The following is an 18,120-nucleotide window of genomic DNA, read 5'->3' on the forward strand; positions in this document are numbered from 1 at the left end:
TCGTGGGGCGGCAAAAGTGACTTGCATTATGTTCTAATCTGGGATGGCATCATGTACTTGTTTATGGCATCGTGAAACCAGCAGCACTTGTTTCGTGATCTGAACAGTATACACATAAAGGGAGGCACCAAGCCACCAAAATATATGTATATACATGTACAAATAGAAATTTATGCAGATACATATGGGATTACATATACATACTTATATATACATACATATGTGCACTCCAACGTCCGCACGAGACCAGTCACAAATAAATATACATACATATACATGTTAATACATATACATACTTACATATACATACCTACATATATATAAACATACTTATATATACATACATATGTGAATATCAAGCATTTCAACAGAAAATATTAAAAAAGGTTGAGAAAACAGAACGGCATCAGGACGGCTTCATTAAAACGACACGCAAACATGCAATCAGCAATGTCAATAAATACACGGACCAGACACCACCCTGTGCCAGAGCAAAGACTCCTCCGACGCACCTTCTGTCTTGTTCCTCCCCAAAACTAGTTCTACCACCAGCAGAAAACGAGGCCGGCAACCACAAGAGAGGGGAGGATAGGAGGAGCGAAACAAAGAGTGAAGGACACTGGTAAGTTGATCTCGATTAAGTAGCTTGGCGATTCCTGTTGATACCAGGTGTAGGGTTGCCTAGATCTGTAAAATAGAATGGTATGTTCTTGGTATTCTGCTTTTCCCACTCATTTAGCGTAGTGGTTGATGCAACATTATGATGCTTAGTATACTGAATGTGGAAGTAGGTTGGATCCAAGTAGGTTCTAACGGATTAAGCTAACTTTCGGATCTGTTCATTTCAGAAGTCAAGCAATGACCTGGTACGTCGTCTTCCGCGGTAGGAAACCAGGAGTGTACAACAACTGGCAAACTTGCAACCAGCAGGTTTGTGGTTACAGTAACTGCTTGTTCCGTGGATACGGAACAGAGGAGGAAGTTGTGGCCGACTATATTTCATATTTTGCCACTGGAAAGATTGGTGAATCGCAGAGCCAAGTGCCCCACCAGCTCATTGCTGCACCAGCAAACGTCCAACAAGGTCCACAAGTACCGGAAGCCGGCGGGTTCGTGGAAGCTGGTCGAGCAGGGTACCATGGTCCTAGAGCTCTACTTGATGGACCTGGAGGGGATGGTGAGCCTGGCCCGGCATTTGCTCAGCCAGAATCGGAGACTGACCTACTCCCGGTGGTGGTCATCCTGGTTGGAGTTATCATAGCTTTGGTTGGCTACATTATAATGTAGGTGCCATCTTTTGGCACGAGGGCCATGTCCCAGCTTTACTAGTAGTTGTTCAGCGTAGAAATAGTGGGATTAGCAAGTACTAGTGGACTCGTTGAAGTTAGGAGTTGATGTAATATTGTGGAATCGTAGGTTCTGCAACCTGCACACTTTTGCCACGCTGTTCGAAACGCAGGTTGTGTTAAACTTTGTATTGACTATTATCTATCTAAGTTCAGAAATCTTGAAGCTTCTTATGTCGAACCAAAAGAACCAAGAACATATTTTAAGTCCGATTAAGGCGTCATACTGTAAACCACTCAACGTCATCAACAGATCGCACGGATAAATAGAGTCTGGTATAAAGGATACATTACTTAAGCAGATATAGGAGCGCCACAGATTCATCAGAGACTAAGTTGGTCTGTATGTAACTACCACATGCCTAATACTAGAGTGCAGATCCATTGCCATATTCCGTGAGCATGCAGAAAGTACCCCACCGAACAAAAGTAAGCAGGTATTTGCTTCCAAAAGTTGTGGAATGAGCAATCCACAAAATCAACACTGGATGAGCGCCTTAACCGATTCAGGTGGCGAAGCGGTATTTCCTTGCAAAGTAAGCAGGTCCAGCATAAGGCCCTGCTGGGTGCGAGCCATGTTTTCCTGCATAGCAGAAACAATACCATGCGATCCGAAAAGTAACTGACCAATAGTGACGTCATCATGTACTTTCTGTACACTCAATTCAAGATAATACAATAAATACATGCTAAACAAAATAGAGTAATACAGAGTAATACAACATATGAGACAAAATGTCACAGATCTCCAAGGAAACCGTGCGGCCAGGATTGACACTACCGCGGTTGACGGGAACAAAATCGAGTTTCCGGGAGAGGAGCATCTTTTGCACGCAATGCCATGCCACAGCGGTTTCGGGAGCTCCAACTTGCAGCAGCCGAAAAGCAAAGCTTCCCCACCGCCGTCCCGCGACACGGCAGTCGTCTCGCTGCCCCATCATTGGCCATGTTTGGTTGGATGGTGGAAAAATTTTGATGAGAGAGAAACGATGCTTTGACTACTAATTAGGGGTATTAAATAAAGTCTAATTATAAAATTACCTCCACAACTGTGGTACTGTAGCAGTTGCTCTAGTTAATGAGGTCTTTGACCGCATGATTAGAGAATGATTGAGCTCGGTTACTGTAGCATCACTGTAGCCAATCATGATGAAACTTGGCTCATTAGATTCGTCTCGAAAAGTTACACCCATTCCTAAAAAGGTTTTGCAAATAAATTTCGTTTAGTACTTCATGCATGGATTCGTCTTTTAGTGCAAAAGTTTTTGTGGAATCATCCAAACATGGCCATTCAGCTGCTGCCTTGTGGCAGCTGCCTCCTGGAGTACTGGGCGGGCGGGCGGTTGAAAAGCAAGCAAGGCAGAGCTGCTGAAAAAGGTGGGCTGTGATCTGAGCCAGGCGCTATCTCAGCGCGGCTCGCCCTTGGCCGGCAGATCCATCGTCGTTTACCGAGACGGACTAGGGCATCTGAATGATTCCTTGGCCGGGGCAGACCGACGTGTCCCGGTGTCCGTACGTACGTAGGAGTGCTCTCCGGACCCTTTTATAAGGCGTATATCAGATAGCACCTGTCTACTACGGCGTCACCGGGCGCGGCCAGCCGGAGTCGAAGTCAAGTTTATTTCTTTTTTATCTGTCCATCAATATGTTTGTTGTTTACCTACCCCATGCTCTTCGTGGAGAGACGATGGCGTCTCTCTCCTGCTCCGTCCAAGAGCAGCGCCTAGCTAGGTTGGGTTAGTCTAGGCTAGCCATACCTGAGTAGCTAGGTCGGGCAGGGCCCATCCGGGGAAGGCAAGCAGGCTGAAGCGACCCCATCGGACGTGTTTGGTTGACTGGATGGACCAGCCTGGGTCGTCCCAGCCAGCCAGACTTCCTCAGGCTCGGTACATGCAAAGGGGTATTGATTGGTTGCATGTTTGTTTAAAATCTCTATACACAGGAATAACGTTTGATTATCTGCTTCCATCAGCTAATTTTTATCTATCCTCCTACCTGCCGCTGCACCGCGCCAGCCAGATCCGGCTGAAACGGCCGATTCTCCCGTCGCTCGGAGCCTTGCTCACCAGCTGGAGCAAGCAACCAAACTAGCGGTGCCTGCATCCCACAAGCCTGGTTCAGCCTCAATCAGCAGGCAGCAGCTGCCCGTCTGCCTGCAGGGGGTGGTGCGCGGCACAATTATTAATACGTAGTGCACGTTTTTCCTGTTTGACCATAAAATTGGACGGAAACCACTGTGTTGATTCTAGATGAGAGTTTCATGTCAGCATTGCATGAAACAACAAAATTTGGGGTCATATTGCGCTACACGATGGCCTCTAGCTGATCACGTGTACAATAAAAAAATTCCAATTTTTTCACCCCAAAAAGGAGAAAAAAGCGCTAAACACATGATTATTAATTTGTGCGCTATATATGAGACCCACGACAAATATATTTGAATTCAACAGATGCTTTTTTGGTGAATTATTTGAAAGATGTGTTCAGAGTTTTTTATTACTACCACTATCGGAAAATTGAAGTACCTGGTATGCTGAGGCCTTTGCCGAGCGCCAAATATCCGGCACTCGGCAAAGCATAGGCACACGCCATGGTCTGTCTTTGCCGAGTGCATTAGGGCCCGCACACGGCGAAATTGGAAAGGTCGAAGTTAAAAGGTCCGCACACGTGGTTTTGTCTGCGGAAAATTAAAAGGTCGAAGTTAAATTAGAATTGGAAGTGGGTCGAAATTTCAAAATAATTGAAAGGAAAAGTGACATTCATGTTATTGAATCAAAACTGAGGCCGTATCCGGGAAAGAACTTCAATTTTGAAACATCTTGATCATGAAACTTGACGGCAAACCTGTGCCCGGCACTCGAAGCGGTACATGCACATTAATATTTTTGTATGCATGTTCATATATATGTTGAGTTTTCTATTTGAAATGTAGATTTAAATTTCAAATAATTGGTGTATGTTTTGACCTGGTCTCCTCTAACATCTAGGTTCAATTACTTTTCAATTGGCAGTGTATTGTTTTTAATTGTGCCTAGTATAGTGACCCTTAAGCTTTTTTGCTCTGTAAATATATGGTATTACTTACATTATATTGTATGTGTGATTTGTTCTCCTTTTGCGCCACACAACCTTGCAAAATCCTTGATTCTATTTCTATTCTATCACTAACAAGATGTCTCTGGATCCATATGTAAGTGATGCAACGGACAGCGTTTAATTACTAAGGAATAATAAGTAGGGGAAAATCCTATATCTCAACCTGCTAATGGTTTGTGTTAAAACTGGTTGTAGTGGTTTGTATTTTGTATTGGGTCCACTTCAATTCGGTGGAAATGGTTTCTCTAGCAATCAATCCAGTTTGGTTTGGTTTCACAAGATTAACGGTTTGCTTTGGTTTGAGTCATTAATACCACCGAGCGACTGCTCTAAAAAAATCAGTCAGTTTTAATAAAATTTTATAGTGTGAACACGAGGTTTTATTTCTGGAGTCCGGCTCTTGACGTGGGGCCCACGTGTAGTTCTAGCCACACTGCTTTGCAGAAAGCAGCGGCCAGTCATACTGAGTCATCTCCAATAAGTCTCAATCAATTTCGAGAAAATTTTATAGTGTGAATGCGATGTTTTATTTCCAGGGTCTGGCTCTTGACATGGGACCCACATGTATGTCTAGCCACACTGATTTGCATAGAGTAGCTGTCAGTTATACGAAGTCATCTTTAACAATTTTCAGTCAATTTCGACAAAATTTTATGGTGTGAACACAAGATTTTATTTACAGGATCCAGTTCTCAAAGGGCTTACATTTGTATATATAATTATACTGTTTTGCACAGAGTATTTATTTCAATCTAACCTTCTAGCAGGTTCATATGGTGTGGTTTGGTTTGATTTTTACATGGTGTGGATTGGTTTGGAGTTTTATGTTAATATATTTAATAAAAATAGTTTGGTGGGGTTTTGGTTTAGATCCTAAACCATTAGCAGCTTGACCTATATCAGCAAGGGATATGATATGCCATCACTAAATTAAGTCGACTTCGTATGCACTGGTCTCTTTTGTTTGGCACCACGCTATCGTTTGAGTAGAAACGGGCACGTTATTATCTCACTAATAAACTTATTATACGATGATTTCACGTTAGACCAGACCAATCCAGGATTCTCACGAGTCAAATTAAAGGCCCACCATGCATCTCCTTATTTTCTTCCACGTGTGGACAACTGGACAGTAGACACCGGTAGGGAGTGGTTGTTAGCACTTAGCAGTATCACTACAGGGTGGTCCCTTCATTCAGAACGCCCGGGCGTCATCTAGTGCAGGCACACTAACCCTTTCTCTCTCCATCTGTCAGAAGATCTCCAGCTCACTCAGCTCGCCGTCTATATAAGGACGATGGATGCTCACGGCCTGTCCATCATCGCTTGTGCATCTCTAGCTAGCTTCCTCCCCGTTGCTTCATTTCTGCTCTTTTCGCGTGATCTCCAGTTCTGGTTAGTCCATCTGCCTTCATAAGTTCATATACACCTCCATCTTTTTTTTTTCTCTGGCTGATGATCACTAGTCAGCATCATCTTGGAGTAGGACATTGTTAATGTCGTCCATGCATTTCGTCAATTTTTGATAGTACTCATCATGCATCTGATGAGTCATATAAACTGTACATAAACCAAATTTGTTTCTCCCGAACAAGAGGGCCGGGCGGGCGACACGGTCGCTGTTAATTTAAGAATCCGGGGATCTGATGATGATCTGAGCCTCGATTCCGATTAACGATTCTAGCATCAATGTATGTTTTGATCGACTAGCATCAATGTATAAGTATAAGTAAAAGTCCTCGTTATTTAATTTGACACGTAGAAGTTGAATAGAAGAACAAGTGGGTGATCAGATTGATCCTTGTTTTTCTTCGAAAATGCTGCGATCAGTCGTTGTTAATTTGACTCCCGAATGCCTGAATTATGTAATCGACAAGCAGGGGCCAGGGGCTTGCAAGCTTGAGAGATCGAAGAGGGGGTTCGATTCGTGGACCAACTGAACGCATGGAAGAACACCAGTCAGCTGCTCACGCCACTCCTGAGGCCGAGCAGATGCCGCCTCCTCCACCGGAGCAGAAGCAGCCGCAGGTGGTGCTGGCGGTGGCCGTCGCTCCGGCTGCGGCAGAGAACGGTGAGGGTCCGGCCGAGGGCGGGCACGGCTCTCCGGCGGCGAAAATGGAGACCGCATTGCTCGGCGGGCCGCGGCGGACGGGGCTGCACCTTTTCGTCATGAACCTCAGGAGCGTGTTCAAGCTCGACGAGCTCGGCGCCGAGGTGCTGGGCATCGCCGTGCCGGCGTCGCTGGCGCTCACGGCCGACCCGCTCGCCTCGCTGATCGACACGGCCTTCATCGGCCGGCTGGGGTCCGTGGAGATCGCGGCCGTCGGGGTCGCCATCGCCGTGTTCAACCAGGTCATGAAGGTGTGCATCTACCCTCTCGTCAGCGTCACCACGTCCTTCGTCGCCGAGGAGGACTCCATCCTCAGCAAAGACGGCGCCAAGGTCGTCGACGAAGAAGGAGAAGAGAAAGATCCAGATCAGCACGCTGCTGTTGCCGCCACGGACCCGGAGAAGCAACAGTCAGCTGAAGAAGCCACCAAGAACAACGGCGACTCCAACGCTGAGCCCGGCGACGCGTCGCCGGCCGAGCTCGCCGTGGCCGAGGGATGCGCCCCGGCCGTCGTCCGCAGGAAGAGCAGCAAGAAAAGGAGGTTCGTGTCGTCCGTGACGTCGGCGCTGATCGTGGGCGCGTTCCTGGGGCTGTTCCAGACCGTCCTCCTCGTCGCCGCCGGGAAGCCGCTGCTGCGCCTTATGGGCGTCAAATCGGTCAGTCACAGTGCCCACTGCTGCCCACAACAATGGCGGCGGCGTTTGCAGATTTGTCGCTGCAATGAGCAATGCTTACACATGAGTCCTGGTCAATTTTCAGGGTTCGTCGATGGTGATCCCCGCCCTGCGCTACCTGACGCTGCGCGCGCTTGGTGCCCCGGCCGTGCTCCTCTCTCTCGCCATGCAAGGCGTCTTCCGAGGCTTCAAGGACACCAAGACGCCTTTATACGCCACCTGTAAGATCACCATTGCTCGAGCAGTTGAGCTTGACCACCAAACCATCGTGATTGATCTGCCGGAAAAAAAAATCCAAACCAATGTGGTTCGTCCATTTCTTACCGTGCACGAGTTTCAACTACTAATACGGCTCTCTTCTCCCCCTTGCTTGGATCTCCAGTGGCCGGCGACCTGGCGAACATCGTGCTGGATCCGATCTTGATATTTGGCTGCCGCATGGGCGTGGTCGGCGCCGCCATCGCCCATGTTCTCTCTCAGTAAGCCCATTGATCTCATGCAATCCGCGGCGTGCCGACATGATTTGTGGTGGCACTGGTATGGCACATCCTGCCGGCAGCGACTGACAGGGAGGAACTGCTCGTCGCAGGTACCTGATAACTCTGATAATGCTGAGCAAGCTGGTGAGGAAGGTCGATGTCGTGCCGCCCAGCCTGAGATGCCTCAAATTCCGCCGTTTCCTCGGATGCGGTGGGTGTTTGCATTTGAATTCATCGATTACGAGATGAGAGATTGGCACCAATGCTTATGTTCAAGTACGTGTTTGAATGCAGGGTTCCTTCTGCTGGGCAGGGTGGTGGCCGTGACGTTCTGCGTGACGATGGCGGCGTCGCTGGCCGCTCGCCACGGGCCGACCGCCATGGCGGCGTTCCAGATCTGCTCCCAGGTCTGGCTGGCCACGTCCCTCCTCGCCGACGGGCTCGCCGTCGCGGGCCAGGTTAGCTCATCTGTTCTGCACTTCTGCTGATACATATGCCACCGCCATGGCTAGCCTGTTGACACCTCTGCTTGTGTGGCAATGCAGGCCATGATTGCGAGCGCCTTCGCCAGGAAAGACCACTACAAGGTGGCCGCCACCACCGCCCGTGTCCTGCAGCTCGGCGTCGTCCTGGGCGCCGCCCTCACGGTCATCCTCGGGCTCGGTATGCAGTTCGGCGCCGGCGTCTTCACCAAGGACGCTGCCGTCATCAGGACCGTCCAGAAGGGCGTTCCGGTAAGAATCACATCACACAGTGATCTAATCTCGGGTTAGCTAGCTAGGTCAAACCAATCACAGCATGCTAATTACCGGCTCGACCGGCACATCGATCCGCCATGGCAGTTCGTCGCCGGCACGCAGACGCTCAACACGCTGGCCTTCGTCTTCGACGGCATCAACTTCGGGGCGTCCGACTACGCCTTCTCCGCCTACTCCATGGTCGGCGTGGCGGCCGTGAGCATCCCGTCGCTGATCCTCCTCTCGGCGCACGGCGGCTTCGTCGGGATCTGGATCGCGCTCACCATCTATATGAGCGTCAGGGCCCTTGCCAGCACCTGGAGGTACGGTAGTTTCTTCGGCAGTAGTGAGCAGTCTCGACCTTTCTTGTTGTCGACGACTCTCTTTTTTTTCCTCACGCGTACCCGTACTAGTAGTATACAGTATATACACCTATAATACCTAGCTACTTGTGTGTACATTATTTGTACGGCACGTGCTGTACATGTACACCCACGTACTTATGCAGTGTACACCTGCACGGCACGTACATGTTCGTGGGTATACTTTTTGACGGATACAAATACCCCGCCGTACTTGCTGACGTGTGTACACTGACGCTGCCTAGGATCACATATTTCTTGGCTGGCATATCGATATTTTATTTGGAGTTCTATTTGTGCTTTTTACAACATCATTGTTGCTGCTGCAAATATATTGCTGAAGATTCAGAACCAATAAACAAGAAGGGACTGAAACAGAGCAGGCGATCACGAGTTACTAATTCCAGCAACAATTTTTCATACACACACACACAAACCAAACGACCCTTAATTACTACAGATCGTTACTTGATCCAAGAATTACACACAAGAACAACAAACTGGTGCCGGCGCATGCGTGCATGCATGCATCTGAAGCCAAGATTAGTCAAAAGGAAACCAGAAAAAAAAAATCGAATCCAACACAAGAACAGGTAAAGAAAAAAAAAAACACGAGATCGACTACGACAACACGGCAGCTACGCCGGTGGAGCTCCGGTTGGCGCGATCCCACAGTCGCATGCATATAGAAGGCGAAGGCGAGGCATGTGGCCGGCAGCCAGGGGCCGTGGATCATCGTGGGGCGCGCCCATCAGACGCCCTTGCCACCTTGCTTCTTCTCGGGGTCAGCGGCGTTCATGGTGAAGCTGGTGAGCGTGCGGCCGCCGGCGCTGTTGAAGCTGAAGCTATTGGTCTTCTTGCCGGTGGCGGGGGCACCGGTGGGTTCGGCCGCCGCCGCGTGCTGGCTCAGCAGCAGAAGCCCCAGCAGGGCCACGCCCAGCAGCGTCATGCGCAGCTCGCCGGACTTGGACGCCATCGGATACGACGGGATTGGCAGGGAAGGAAGTCTGCGGTTTATTCGGATGGATCGCGGCTTGGTTATGGTGGAGATGGTGTGTTCTTGGAGGCTTTTTATAACAGGAGCTAGGGGAGCAGAGCGGTGGAGGGGAGAGGTTTCAGGACCAGCGTCCGTGCTGCTGCGGTGTCGCTCAAGAGTAGCGGATGCTGTGCCTTGGCGGCTTGGCCTGCTAAATTTGGAGGACCTCACATTCAGAACCAGGATCTGCATTTGCATGCGTGGTTGGGTTTTAGTTTCAGACTTTTAATAGTTTCTTTTCGCTTTGAATTTAGATGGCAACTATGTCATCTGTGTATCCCTGCTGTCACTGTCAGTACTCAGAACTCAGGATGTACCAAGGCATTGCATTCGCCTTTTCAATTCTTTGCGGAGCAATCTAACACATTGGCCTAGCACTGCTTCAGACGATCAATGTGGCCAACCTTAAACCAAAGATAAATGCAACTATACAAAATTTAGCAATGACCAACCTTTTTTGAGGTTATCTACTGCTCATCAATTTTTTTTACTATTTGCTTCTTTTTTGTTTATGATATTAGCAGTATCTCTAGCAAATAGTACCCCTGATCAAGAATCTAATAGTGTGTTACTCAATAGGGAAAAAATCTACTGATGCAATATTTGAGGTGTCTTTTGCTTAGAAACATCATGTGATTTATTAGTGCTCAGTGTTTTGAAACATTTGTCCATACATTATAGGGTTGAAATCAAAAGAGAGGTTGAGAGTAATTAGCTTGAAAATTGTGTTTCGTTGTACTAAGGGAAATCCCATCCCATAATGTCCATGAGTAATGTCTATATTGTCATATCATCGAGACATCACTTATAGAAACTACACTCTAAAATTAGTGATATCTTGGTGTGATATTAAATTCACTCTCTTTTCTCCATCTATCATATTTCTTCTCCATTTATTATGAAGATACCAGCTCACTTCCAATGCCTGACTTAATAGTGTCTAGCGCACAGATTTTCTGTTAACACTGGATCTTGCATGAGACGCGATATCTTCCTCCTCTACTCTCTTCTTTATTATGGTGCCAAGTACAATAACAGATCTAGAATTGGAATTTAGGTAGGCTCATTTTTCTCTTCTTCCTCCCCCCTCTTTTTCTTTTTCTTCTTCCTCCTCATTTTCTTCTTCCTAAGTACTCTTCATTTATAGTTGAAAATTGTAGGAGGGTTGGAGCCCCTTGGCTCCACCACTGCCCACGTAAGCTAAAAGTTTTATGTAATTGTATATTTAATGTTATGAAAACATCTTATATGGAGGGTTGGGGAGGACAATAATAGTTGTACAACACGACCTTTCGAAAACGTGCCTAACATTCTCGACCACCGATTAAATAATCATGCTGTGAAAAGGGAATGACAAGAAAGCACCCCTATGGTCTGGGTAGGTAGAGACTGTATCAAACCTGTTGCCGTCTTTTTGAAGGAAAAAAATCTAGAAAACATGAAAAAGCCTATCTGTAGTATGAAGGGAACTGATACAGAACATAACAGAAAGAACATATAGTGCCTACTATTATCCCAAATTGAGCAACTCCAAGAGACTCTCTGTATCTTTCTTCATAAACTCCAAAAGACTCTCTTTCTTCATTGTCAGGAATAAAGATTTTGATGGAAAAATACTCTCCAACAATTTCTCTAAGTGGCTATCCAAATGTAGCCATCTCCATTCCCCATTCTCGCTAGCTAAATATAGATAATGAAAATAGCTTTCTCGAGTGTACACAAGATATAGAAAATTTATTGGAGGAAGAAAACATATAAAAAGTGATGATTTTTATGCATAATGATCTCCAAATAATAATTTAGAGAGTGAAATTTAGAAAGACTGATGCTATTCTTGGCTTCTCGCATAAGAATCTTCCAAGTATGTTAGACAACAATGTTAGTTGATATGAACATATCCAGCAATGTTCTCTTGTTCAGGTTTTGCACACTGACTGAGATTATTTCAGATAATCGCATTTCCGAGCAAGTACTAAAATCGTGATAGTTGGAACTTGGAACTTCTTGTGAAACACAGTAAACAATCTTGCATGCTCTGGCAACAGATCTTCAAGAAGCGCAATATTATTTAATCACTGTTCACAATTATGTGAGCAGCAAGTAGAAATTAGCAGTGTCCCTAGTTTTTTTCACTGCAAGATATACAGTCGCGATACTGTTCTTAAGTTATGTAGTGAAGAAAAAGGTCAAAATGAGTCTGCCTTTTCAGTTATGAGCAACAAAATAATATTAGAGACTAGCCTCCCTAGCAGCAATTTTACATGCCGCTGGAGGTCTTGGAGACCTGCTTCAGAGCCCGCATGATCTCGTCGGCTTTCAGATCACCAGCCGTGTAAGATACCAAGGGGCTCTCGGACGGAACCACGTCTGTCCTGTGGTAGCTTCCGGAACTCCTCAGCAGTTCTTCTGAGCCCTTCTCGGCGACTCCCCGGAGGATCACCGTCTTGTGTAACCCAGATAGCATCTCCTCTTGGTCGGTGTCGCCGTGTTCTCCGGTGATCAGATACATGTTCCCCACAGACAGACCCCAGCGAACGAACAGATACCTGAAATGGAAGGAATTTTCGGTAACAGGTTGACGGGCAGGCTAATTGCTTTTGCTGTCTGAAATACTACAGTAGCTTTGAGTTACATGGTGCATATTCTTACCTGAGTGCCTGTGATCTTGATGCTAGGAGAGGGACAACCTGAAGTCTTGTCGAGTTCCTGCAATACATGATGTGGCATCGGAGACCACGCATCCTCAGCCTTTCCCTCATCTCATCGATCGTTTTCACCTAACCAGTCAAATAGAAATCAGATTCGTACATCAATAGATTATAAGTAGGCAGATCTAAAGATACACTTCTAAATTAAATAATTGGCAAACCTTTTTGGTATCTTTGATGAGGAACGAGACGCAATGCTCATTGCTGGATGCCACATCCTGCTCGACCACGTCGCCCGAACCATCCTGAGCAACCATGAGCTTCGCTATGGTCTGCCTCGCGCCGTCATGGGACCACCGGTGGCTGATGTGCAGCAGGTAGTCTTGGTCTGGGCGCAGCTTTCCTTCGGCGTCGATACAGTGGGATGTGCCAGGATAGTACACCTCGCTGCCGCTGCCGCAGATGAGCGCGTCGAAGTCGGTTGCTTGGATCTTGCCGAGCTGGAGAAGCTGGAGCGTCTCGGACAACGGCATCGCAGTCGACAAAGCAAACCCCGAGATCTTGGACATCTGGGAGTCTGACCGGACAGCTCTGAAGACCTCCTGGATCACCTGCAGCATCTTCTTGCTAGCGCGGCCGTCGTCTTGGTAGCAGTCCACGGCGATGACGAACAGGCGACGGCGACGGCGCAGGAGTGGGTTCTTGTTCACGACGCTGCCGGCAGCCTCGGTTGCGTTCTTGCCACCTTCTGAGACCGAGGACATGGATGGCGGGAGCGCCGATGACTGCTTGATCTTGTTCATGATCTTCTGCACCTGATCCTGTGGGTCCGACGATAGGGGCTCATTAATGCACAGGGAGTTCTTCTCACCGTCAATGGACAGACGGAGCGACAGGTCCTGGGCGTCCATGGAGTCCTCCAGGAGCTCCTCTTCATCAGCGCCAGCATCGGCCGGTGTGTCCTTCAGCCACCGCGGGTTCCTTAACCGGCACCCAGCAATCCTTGTGAGGTACGTGCGGCAGTGCTCCGGCCACGAGTAGAGGTGGATGTTGCGCAGCCCGTTCCTCCGGCACTCCTGCCACAGGTTCTTGTCCGCCACAAGCTTCAGCAGCGCGTCGGCGATGGCGTTCTGGTCGTGCGGATCAACGAGCAGCCCGTTGTTCAGCGCCTGCCAGTGCCATGCACGCACACAATTATGCATTGTTTTACTGGTGAATAGAGGTTGGTTTCACGGAGTTAATGTGCAAAACATGGATTCTCACAGTTGTAATGTCGACAGGACCACCGTTCTTGGTGGCAACTATCGGGAGTCCGTGTGCCGCAGCCTGAAAGCCACACATCTCTCGAAGTCAATTTTGATTTCCCTCACTGAAGGCTATAGGAGAAGTCTTTGAGGTTAGAACACTGAATCCGACCTCGATCAAGGTGAGACCAAATGGCTCAACGAGGGCAGGGTTGATGAAGACACCCTGCAGGGAACAAAGCCACAATATATACCGTTGAGAAGTGTAAGTTGCCAAAGCTGAATGAAGGATCGTGGTATGCAGTAAACCTTCATTTTGGCTGCAAGGCGGTAGATCTCTGGAACATCAGCCTGGTTGTGATGCTTGGGAAATGCCACGCTTCCGTACAGATCATACTTGTCAATCAGCTTCAGAACTGTGGTGAGGACACTTGCGTTGCCAGCAGACATTTCGTCGATGTCATCTCTGTTCCCCATGATCAGAGTCTGAAAAAACAGGAAAATTCCTTTACCATGTCAATACAATGAATACATGCAACTACTGAAAATATTAGGTTTCATATAGTCCCTACATTGTGATCATGATGGATAGCACTTGATATTTGAAAAAATATAAATTACAAACTTTATTTGCTCGGATTGTACTGCTAATTTTTCTTTTAGCAAACACAGACAGAGACACTTATACTACTGAATTTACTTATGAAAAATGACTGCTTCAGATTGACAGTCCCTTACAAGATTTGCAAGTTCCCTGAGTGGGCGGCACTCTCCAAACGCTTTGACGAGGGTGGTAATGTTCTTCTTTGGGTCAGGCCTCGACAGCGCCAGGATCATCGGCTTGTGAGGATTGGTTAGGAACCGCATCACCTGCCACAAGCAGTTTGTATTGCAGCAATTTTAAGATTTATGCTTCCTATGAAAGTAGTTTTTGTAGGTCTGCAGAGGGATTCAGAATCAAGCACCAACCTCAGCCCAAATTGGGGGCATAGACTTTGGTGAAGCGCCCTCCAAACTAATGATATCATCTTTGCCATCACCATCTCCATCAATGTCTTCTGGAATCACGTTGCTGAAATCCATTCCAGGAGGGATCACCTGCCAAGAAAGTTCTCCAATCACCACAATATAGATGACACAGGCAACTCTTTGTTAACCACATAAGTCGCCACAAGTACCAAATTGCCAGATGGTGAGCAGTGCATACCACTTGCTACAACTGAGGTTTGAATGCTTACCACCATCCTAGGCATGAAACGGCCATGGCAACTAACACCGCGCCTCGCCCGTGCCCTCAACACTTTCTCAAGCTTGACATCGAATCCATCGTACAATCCCCATTGCTCATCAATCTCTTGCCTTGTGCTCGTGATGACAAGCTCTGATGCATCCAAGGCAAGTTCCTCACCCTCAATACGCCTCATGATCTTGTAGGTTGAATCAATTTCCTCCTTGGACATGCGCCCTTGCTTCAGCAGTTGCTCCAGCTTGTTTCTCCCAAGGGAATGACCAGTGAGCACCATCGGTACATTCAATGCTCCGGAAAGAAGAGCAGCAACATCTCCAGCGTCGGCATAGTGGCCATGGATCACATAAGGCAGGACTGGTCTCCCATTGCCAACCTGCTCTCCCAGAGCCTTGGACATGTTCAGGATATGCCCCAGAGCTCCGTCAACAAACTCTTGGAGGTAAGGCCATAGTGCTTCCTTCTTGAGGTACTTGTCCCTTGGCCCGCACGGTATGCGCACAATGTACGCCCCGCCACTCTCACCCATCCCCTCTCCATCAATGCAACTGGTGGTTAACATCTCCGTTGGCTCCCCATAACTCCAGTCCACGTCGGGAGACGACACTTGACGAGTGAAGAGATCCACCCTGTAGACACCAGGCATCATTGACAGCGCTCTTGCGAGTTCAACAACATATTTAACCTGCGATGTTGGAATATCAGTTACACTCAGACAAGAAACCAAAAGAAAGGAAACTTGGCTCAACAGAAGGTCTCTTCCGAGTAAAATAACAATGATGTTTACCTGGCCACCTGTATCTGAATCCCGACCTAGTTCCATGTTTTCGCCACGGACAAGACCATGCACACTGCAAAAGAAAAATGCAAATAATTTTTCAAACTCCATGGATTAGTATGCATTATTTATCCTAAAAATGTCATCAATATTTCAAGTAGTAAGCTCTGTACAAGGATCCAACTGCAGCTAGATAAATTTCTTTACAGGGCAGCAATATGCAAGTTCAAGTGGTGTTAAGACCTGACGAGCACAATGTAAAGCTTCTTCTCCTTATTGTCATCAGACCATACGGTGAGGTCAGAGAAGTTCCTCTGGAACTTTTTCTTGGCCGTTTCCACCGGCACCAGCTCGCCGAGGGTGTCCGCGGCTTCTGACAGATCCTCGGCCAGGTCCTCTGTTGCCTCACGGCGCACCTGCTCCTGCTCCTTCCTCTTCGCTGACATTCTCTGGAGTCCCTCCAGTTCTAGCTGCTCATAGGAAAATTCAGAAGTATCAGCAAACTTAAGAATACTGGTACGAACAAACAGAACTGTTTCGGCCCACTTACGGCCTCTTCTGTGAATTTGGCACACAAAGCTTTTGGGTGTTCGGGGGGAAAAAGCAGAACTCTCTGCTCTCACAGCCAACACGTTGAGTTCGACTTCAACAAAAGGAAAAGGCAAAGCAAACTCAAACCGTGAGTACCACCATGTGTCCGCCTTGATGCATGGTACATGCTACAGAGGGATACCTTTCTATACACAACAGTGAGATAGGGGAGATCCAAACTAAAGTTTCTTTTTAGATATGGCATCAGTTAAGCACGCAGTTCTGAATTTATGGAAGCACAGCGCGCCATGCATGTCTGATCTAGACTTCAATCAAGCACGAGTTTATAAAAAGAGTATCAGAATTTTTCTCAAACGTTTAATTCGTGCACGCAGGATGCAATTTAATAAGCATCTCCGCCAGGAAGAACACTGAAAATTCAACGGATCGGCCACCAAAAACGGCCGGGAAATCACAAGGGAACGACGGTCACGAGGTAAGGAAAGGAACAGAGATTAGAAAGCGCAATAACACAATTCAGAGATGAATGAAATTTACACTACAGAACAAATGTTCAAAACAAATTGATAATAAAGGAAGCACAGAGAAGAGAATAGAGATGGGAATTCGGACCTGCTTCTTCTTGCGCGCGAGGTGCCAGATCCGCCAGCACATGTTCTCGAGCCTGGTGCTGCGCTCGCGCGCGTTGCGGGTGGCGACGACCTTGATCCATGTCCGGTGGAGGTCGCTCTCGTCGACGCCCTTGACGACCTCCTCGACGAAGTAGTGCGTGGGGTTGAAGTTCATGTGCGGGCCGCGGGGCGACGCCCCCGCCACCGGCGACTTGGGATCCCCGCCGCCACCCCCTCGTCCCCCTCCCCCTCCGCCACCACCTCCGCCTCCCCCCGGCGCGCTGCGGCTGTCCAGGATCGCCTCCAGGTACCCATTGATCCACTCGTTCCCCGCCATCCCCGACCGCTCTCGATCAGATCACTGCACGAGCAATAACTAACCCAGGCACCCACGCCTCTGTCCCCCCGCGCCCTTTTGCGTCTCGCGTGAGCCCTTCCCTGGCCGTTGCTCGGTTCTCTTGTTTGGCGGGGCAGGGAGAAAGCGCCCGTGAGAGAGGTGGCAAGTGTTAACCGGAAGCAATCGAGGGAGGGAGGGAGAGAGAGAATGGGGGGAAGAAGGGGAAAAGGCGCGCACTTCCCGCGCGTCACCGCAGCATCGGAGGTGGGGGAGGGTTCGTGCCGTGCATGCGGTTGCAGCGGTGGCCGCGGTTGTAGGGGGGCCTCCCGTTGCCGCTCGCGGGCGGCGGAGGAGGGAGGCGCGGCGCGGGGGATGAGAGGGGCGCGCCGCGGCCGACACGTGGACGGGCAGGCCCTGCCGGCCTCGCTTGCCCCTGGCACGGGCCCGCTGGGTCAGCGAGCCGCCGCGCCGCGGGCTGGGCCCCGCAAGCTTTGCCGTCGCTTCGATTTGCGCGTTCGGCGGTTACGGTTTTCACCTTTCCCTTTTTTTTTTGTTCTTTACTGTGCAAAATGCAACTCTTCTCGTGCACTCGTGCTACGGGGTAAAAAAAAAAGTGGACGCGCGCTCGTGCCTCGTGCGGGTGACGATGCTTACGTATGTGGACGCGCTGCGTCACCCGGTCGAAATCCACCCCGCGGCCGCCCATGCCGCCGGCCGGCCGCCGAACGCATGTCGTGGCGGAAGTGACGCGCGCATCCCACGGCACAGGCGGCGTCCGGGGAGGCGGGGACAAACCGCTCGCCGTCGGCGCACGCCCTCTTGCGCCGCCCGCGTCGCTGTCCCTCCTCATCTCCGTCGGGGCAC

The 18,120-nt window shown here is 48.8% G+C and overlaps 3 protein-coding genes across 3 annotated transcripts; 1 reads left to right on the forward strand and 2 right to left on the reverse strand.

The window, feature by feature from the left end:
• Nucleotides 1-6,329: 6,329 nt before the first annotated feature.
• Nucleotides 6,330-9,553, forward strand: LOC120675101 (protein DETOXIFICATION 42-like; the record flags this gene model as incomplete). Its single annotated transcript, XM_039956191.1, has 8 exons — nucleotides 6,330-7,208; nucleotides 7,312-7,447; nucleotides 7,609-7,705; nucleotides 7,816-7,916; nucleotides 8,000-8,163; nucleotides 8,251-8,439; nucleotides 8,548-8,765; nucleotides 9,508-9,553. Coding segments are annotated over exons 1-8 (1,773 nt in total), but the record flags the coding sequence as incomplete, so codon positions are not given.
• Nucleotides 9,172-9,822, reverse strand: LOC120674379. Its single transcript, XM_039955559.1, has one exon. The coding sequence runs from the start codon at nucleotides 9,778-9,780 to the stop codon at nucleotides 9,556-9,558; it is 225 nt and encodes a 74-aa protein (XP_039811493.1). The 5' UTR covers nucleotides 9,781-9,822; the 3' UTR covers nucleotides 9,172-9,555.
• Nucleotides 9,823-11,886: 2,064 nt separating this feature from the next.
• On the reverse strand, nucleotides 11,887-17,579 carry LOC120672924 (sucrose-phosphate synthase-like). The gene is made up of 12 exons (XM_039953553.1): nucleotides 16,921-17,579; nucleotides 16,000-16,226; nucleotides 15,766-15,829; nucleotides 14,971-15,663; nucleotides 14,702-14,830; nucleotides 14,471-14,602; nucleotides 14,042-14,218; nucleotides 13,905-13,958; nucleotides 13,752-13,814; nucleotides 12,710-13,657; nucleotides 12,490-12,617; nucleotides 11,887-12,386 (listed from the first exon to the last, which is right to left on the reverse strand). The coding sequence occupies exons 1-12, from the start codon at nucleotides 17,254-17,256 to the stop codon at nucleotides 12,098-12,100; spliced, it is 3,240 nt and encodes a 1,079-aa protein (XP_039809487.1). The 5' UTR covers nucleotides 17,257-17,579; the 3' UTR covers nucleotides 11,887-12,097.
• Nucleotides 17,580-18,120: the final 541 nt, after the last annotated feature.

This window comes from Panicum virgatum, chromosome 5N (genome assembly GCF_016808335.1).
Source record: "Panicum virgatum strain AP13 chromosome 5N, P.virgatum_v5, whole genome shotgun sequence".
NCBI lineage: Eukaryota > Viridiplantae > Streptophyta > Magnoliopsida > Poales > Poaceae > Panicum > Panicum virgatum.

What these genes read in the sequence shown, in the direction of transcription:
- LOC120674379 (XM_039955559.1), bottom strand. Translation starts at nt 9,780, where the DNA reads ATGGCGTCCAAGTCCGGCGAGCTGCGCATGACGCTGCTGGGCGTGGCC.
- LOC120672924 (XM_039953553.1), bottom strand. Translation starts at nt 17,256, where the DNA reads ATGGCGGGGAACGAGTGGATCAATGGGTACCTGGAGGCGATCCTGGAC. An exon ending in ATTCAGATACAGGTGGCCAG is followed by an intron (nt 15,664 to 15,765) that starts GTAAACATCATT and finishes CCAACATCGCAG; the next exon opens with GTTAAATATGTTGTTGAACT. An exon ending in TCAGGGAACTTGCAAATCTT is followed by an intron (nt 14,219 to 14,470) that starts GTAAGGGACTGT and finishes CTGTTTTTTCAG; the next exon opens with ACTCTGATCATGGGGAACAG.